The sequence below is a fragment of the Marmota marmota genome, unplaced genomic scaffold (genome assembly GCF_001458135.2).
Source record: "Marmota marmota marmota unplaced genomic scaffold, marMar, whole genome shotgun sequence".
NCBI classification, from domain to species: domain Eukaryota; kingdom Metazoa; phylum Chordata; class Mammalia; order Rodentia; family Sciuridae; genus Marmota; species Marmota marmota.
The window spans coordinates 404,795-410,835 of NW_026002626.1; the positions used below are offsets into that span (position 1 = coordinate 404,795).

Consider the following 6,041-nt stretch of genomic DNA (forward strand, 5'->3'; position numbering starts at 1 on the left):
CTCCTTCCCTTCATTATCCTATCCATCTCTCTCATTATTTCTGTCCTGTATCTGTAACTCACCAACCTCCTGCTGACTGGTAAGCAAAGCTCCCTCTTTTTTCTTCCACCACTCAGTAAAGTCTTTCTTTCTCCCCAGCATTCAGCTCTCAGACATTGAGTTTCCTGTGGGATGATCTTCTGATCTGAAGTTGGTAACACAATTTCCCCTTCCATCTGTTCTATACCACTGGGTACATGCTGTACTCTTGGAAAATACCACTGCAGCTGGGAGCCCAGCTGTAGCTGCAATGCCCTTACCCCCCCCAACTGCCCCCCACCACACACACACACACACACACACATTGCCAGGACACAACCTACCTTATTCTCTGGCCACAACCTACCTTATTAGTCTGGTCAGATCTCCTTCCCCTGGGTAGCTGTGTGTAGTTCCATTCTAGCACTATACCTATCAAAACATAAACATCTTCACATGAACCTCTTCATCCTAGTCCTAAGTAGGCATGCATGACTTACTTGGTGTTTCCTGAACACATACTTTTTTGGGCATTGGATTAGAACCTAGCTGAATATGGAGGAAACAGAAATTCACAATCATCTCTGCCTTTAAGTGTTTCAATTTAGAGAAACAGCATTGTGCAAACCGCTTCTATTTGGCACAAATGCATTAGCTTTCCATCATGTTAAAAGAAAACAGTGCCTAGAAAGAAAATGGAAGTAGCAGCTAATTGGTTGGAAAATAATGGGAAAGATCATGGAGGTGGCTTTTCTTTGCCTGGGAATTAAGGGAAAGACTGCCAAAAATTTGAAGATACGATAAAAACAACATAGCAGGAAAGAAAATCCAGATTTCTTGTTCTTGACAGAGATATCAGCATAATGAATAGAGAATGTCTCTAGGTATTTTTTTCTTTTTCTTTCTGGGAGAAAAATAGATTATTTAGTGATAAAAGTCAAGCTGCATCAATGTTGAATGCAGAAAAAATATTTCTGTATTCCTAACTCATTTAGTAGCCTACATTATGGATTGGAATAATAAAATGACAATAATAGTGTTATTGGAGTTGAAAACCAGAGGCCCTACTTGTGAGGTACCAAGAAACAAGTTTTGGCCACTCAACCCCCAAAAAAATATAGAAAAAAAGAATGATTATAAACAATAAAGGAATTTTTGAATATTTATTTTATAGTTATACACAATATCTTTATTTTGTTTATTTATTTTTATGTGGTGCTGAGGATTGAACCCAGGGCCTTGCATGTGCTAGGTGAGTGGTCTACTGATGAGCCACAATCCCAGACCAATAAAGGAATTTTAATCAATATGACCACATTGGTATGACAAGTGAGATGAAGCATCTCTTCCCTGTCTTCAGGATACTGACATGAACTCCCAGACTTCCAGATTATATAGATAAGGGGACCAGAAATATGCATACTCAAGCCATTTTGATCAGAGTGGTCTGGTTGATCATTATCTCAGTCAGACAGGGTCTTTCCTGAAATAAAGCTGCTGTTGACTGAGGGATAATTTCCTCTCATCACAAGACATTTAGGGATTAGACATAATGTCCCTGGAATGCAAGGTGACTCAGAGTGAAAGGGACAGATATGCCAAGATTATTATCTCATTTTAACCCATTGGACATTTGTAGGCCCAAGGAAAGAGTCAGTACTTTTAACAAAGGCAGCCTCTAAATTCTTGTTACAATAGCACTTATTTGGGTTTTAAAATGTTATAGAGTGCTTTAGTGTTTACTATCCTACACAATACAGCTAAGTGAAAAAGTAGGATAGAGATTATTAACCTCATTCTCTAGTGAGAAAACTAATTTTTAAAAAATGAGAAGAAAAAACTATTAACTTAGTCATACCTGATTGATAATTAAAAGAATTCAGTTCCAAATGTCTCTTTGTTGAAATTCAGGAACTAGTTCAAATTCAGAGTAAAGTTCTCAGAGGGCAGGTTGGTGAAGTCCTCAACACTGATACTACTTTGTTTGCACCATTTGCTGTTTTTATTGCTTTAGAATAAGAGGTAGGCATATGTCTGTGCATCAGTGTGCATCAACTGATTCTCAAAGACATTTCTCAGACATAGCCATATTTTAGATGGAACTGAAGGTTGAAAAATAGTCAGTGCCAACAAAATAAGTATATAATAGCTTTATTTGTACTTCTAACTAAGAAAACACTAAATATATGTGTTCTATTTTTCTTGCCCATTGTGCTAGAAAATCTAAACAAATTAAAATCAAGAAAAGAAAACTACAGACCAGTAATCCTGATAAACTCAGATGCAAAAATCTTTAATGAATTATTAGCAAATCATATTCAATAATGTATTAAGAAGATTGTATATCATGAGCAAGTCAGTTTTATTTCTAGGTTTCAAGAATGGTTTAACATATATGAATCAATAAATGGAATTCACCCCTGAATTGAGGGGAAAAAGAAAACCTTAATCATCTCAGTAGATGAAGAGAAAGTCATTGAAAAACTCCAGCAGTCATTCATGATAGTAACACTGTGGAAACTAGGAATTAAAGAAACTTGTCTTAACATAATAAAGGCCGTTTATGAGAAAGCCAAAGCCAACATCATAGTAAATGGGTATTTACTTGAAAGTAAATCTGAAACAACAGAGTGTCACTCTTACCACTCCTATTCCATATAGTACTAGAGATTCTAGCTAAGAATTAGGCAGGGAAAAAATAAAAGGGATAAAAATAATAAAAACAACATTAAGTCATCACTGTTTACAGATGATATATCCTATACTTAGAAGATCCAAAAGGCTCCACCAGAAGATTGCTAGATCTAATAAACAAATTCAGCAAAGTAGAAGATTACAAAATCAACATATGCAAATCAAGAGCTTTCCTATATACCAATAATGACTCTGCTGAGAAAGAAACCAGGAAAAGAATCCCATTCATATCACCTAAAACAAAAATAAACAAAAAAGGAATAAATACAATCAAAGAGGTAAAAACCTCTAAAATGAAGATTATATAAAACTGAAGAAATTATAATGACAGAAGACTATGGAAAGCCTCCCATGTTCGTGGATAGGAAGAATAATACTCTTAAAATGGCCATATTACCAATATCAATATATAGTTTCAGTGAAATCCCCATCAAAATGTCAATGACATTCTTCATAGAACTAGATAAAATAGTCTTAAAATTCATTTGGAAGAATGTTGGGGTTTAAGTGTGCAGAGTTTAGCTCCCTCAGGCCTGACATTTTGCGAGAGCTGTGGCTGTGATTTAGGTCAGCTGAGGCAAACCTCAGCTAGGAGGAGGAAAAGTTCTCTTCCCCTTATCGCAAGTCACAAGTTCTGCATGGTTTGGCCAAGAGGAAGAAGCTTCCTACATACTTATCCTGGGAACAGTACATTCTGAAGAAACAAATGCATCCTCAGAGGAGTAGATAATGTCTACAAAGAACTTTAGGAGGGTACTTATCAAACAAACAGGAACAATTTGAATCTAGCTCTGTGTATGCGCTGAGGCATGATATTTGGACAATGTGGGTAAAGTGTTATTGAAGAATTGCTTGCTTTGTTAGAAGAAGTGTATAAAAGGAACTTGCAAATAAACTTCAGCATGCAGTTGCGATTGCTGCCTTGGCTCTGCATCCCCTGTGTCCCGGTTATTTCGTGACCCTTACCCAGGGACCCGAATGCTCTAGACGTTCACAATTGGCGCCCGAACAGGGACCCTGTTGGATTGTCAGGAAGGGTAAGTTATTTTTCTTTATATTACAGGGTGATGGGACAATCTTCATCTTCTCCTTTTCTACGTATTCTTAGGCATTCACTTGCTGTCTATGGTATTAACATTTCCCATTCTGATATAGAGATGTGTCTTAAGGTGGTCAGGGAATGGAATCCCTGGTTCCCGGAGGAAGGATCTATGGATGTAGATAATTGGAAACGGGTCCGTCACAATGTTGAAAAGGCCATGAGGCAAGGTGAAAAAATTCCAATTCGGTTTTGGTCTATCTGGTCTATTTTATATACAATGTTTAAAGCTATGGAGGAAGAAAGATTAATTGGCAACTTACAAAAGGAGTTAGCTCCCTCTATTTTAGATCTCCCTCTGGATGTTAGTGAAAAAGAAGAGGTAATAAAAGATACGCAACAATTGACTCATAATTCTTCACAAAATTCTGCTGATTTAATTGGTACTGCTACGGAAAAGAAAACGAAAGTAAAAACGATGATTGATGATCGCTCCATTTCGGAGCAATTCAAACTTGTTATGGAGGAGGTTCTGGGATGTCTTAATAAATTAGAAGCTAAAATAGACCCTAAGCCTTTATCGGGAACCAGGCCCTCTGCCCCTCCGGCCACCAATCCTTTTTTGGCAGCTTCTTTAAAGGCTGTCCAGGAAATGGACTCAGAACCTTCTGACGATGAGGACGAAACTCCTTTCTTTGCTTTTCCTATAATCAGGCCTGATCCAGTTAATGGAATGGCACATCCACCTCGGTATGAGGGGATTGATATTGATCATATTAACAGATTAAAAAAGGCAGTGACAATGTACGGACCTCAATCTCATTATGTAAAAGCATTGCTTAATGCTTTTGCTACTCATTACAATAATTTTGCTCCAGTACATAGGAATTATGTAAAGTGTTAAAGCAACTGTATATATTTAAATTGTGTGTATTAAAGATTAGGAAAAAAGATAATGGTTATTTTTCCTAAATGAAATAACATTCTTCTCTCCACCAAATTTTTTTCTGAAGTTAATGGCATTTGGGTCAAAGTTTTATTAAAAGCTACATTTTATAACACTGGCAAAAAAAAGTAGTTTTAAGCTTGTTTGCACAGTTCTTTTTTTCCATTGGAAATGGAATTCATTGCCTTAGGTCTTTTTAAATAGTGTATTATCGTTGGGGCTAACTCTATGCTTGAAAACCAGTTTATTTATAACCTGTTGTAAGTGCTATATTCTGTTTGCAGTTAGGAAATGCAAAATTTTAAGTGATCTCCTAGCTTGTAAGCAAACTGAGATGCACTATCCCTTTTCTATATAAAAATGAGTTAATATGTCAATAAATCAACTCAACAAGGTGGATTTAATATTACCCTTTCCTATGTGTTTTATCTAATTCTTTTGGTTGTTAATATGGTGATAAATGAAAGTCAAGGTAAATTTTAAATATTAAGATTTCCGATTTATTGAGCTTGAATTATGCCACCATGCTTATGTAAAAATGAAGGTGGCACCATGGTAAAACTTAATGAGAAGTAATTTCTCAGTTGTAATAATTTTGATTTCTCTTTCTTGTGATCTCTCCTTCCCTGTTGTCTTGAACCATAGCAAAAGGATACTACATCTCTCATTACTATAGTGATGAGGTTATTGAAGTTATATAAACACATCTCAATCTCTGTTTCTTTGAAAGGTATCTGTTAAGTCCTGCTAGGTGATTGACAAGACTAAGTAGAGAGAATAAAGGTAAATGTGATTCATGTTTTGCACACAAATGCAGAATTTTATAACCACATGACTTCATAGTTGTGATCTCAAAAGGAATTTCTCCTTTAATTTTTCTTGCAGTTAATGTAAGAATACTCTAAATCTCTAAGCTTCTAAAGTATTAGAGGTAAAGATGATCTAGTAAAGATGTAGTTTATCCATTTAGCATGTGTTTATTTTTCCTTATGTACTCAAGGTGATTTATTTGTTCAGCTCAGTGATATTTCAGCTAAAAAACATTCATTAGCAAAAGGAGAAACAATCTACATCTAACAGAGAAATCAAAAATATTTCTTATTTTTGTTAAGTTAAATGTTTGACTCTAACACTTTTCTACATACAAAACATAGATTCTCCAAAAATATTATGCCATATGCTGACCAGATCGCATTATTAATTGAACAAGGAAGACAGAGAAGTATAACTTTGACGGGCAATGACATTTCTCACATAATTACCCCATTACCTAAAGACCAATGGACTTACTTGGTACAAATGACTGAAATGCTACAAATAGCGTTGGCTGAATATACCGGAAGT

At 35.7% G+C, this 6,041-nt stretch overlaps 1 protein-coding gene across 1 annotated transcript; it reads left to right on the plus strand.

The window, feature by feature from the left end:
• Window positions 1-3,563: 3,563 nt before the first annotated feature.
• On the plus strand, window positions 3,564-5,542 carry LOC125614577 (endogenous retrovirus group K member 7 Gag polyprotein-like). Its single transcript, XM_048797496.1, has 2 exons — window positions 3,564-3,749; window positions 3,868-5,542. Exon 2 carries the CDS (start codon window positions 3,870-3,872, stop codon window positions 4,653-4,655), a length of 786 nt encoding a protein of 261 aa, XP_048653453.1. The 5' UTR covers window positions 3,564-3,749; window positions 3,868-3,869; the 3' UTR covers window positions 4,656-5,542.
• The last annotated feature ends 499 nt before the right edge of the window (window positions 5,543-6,041 follow it).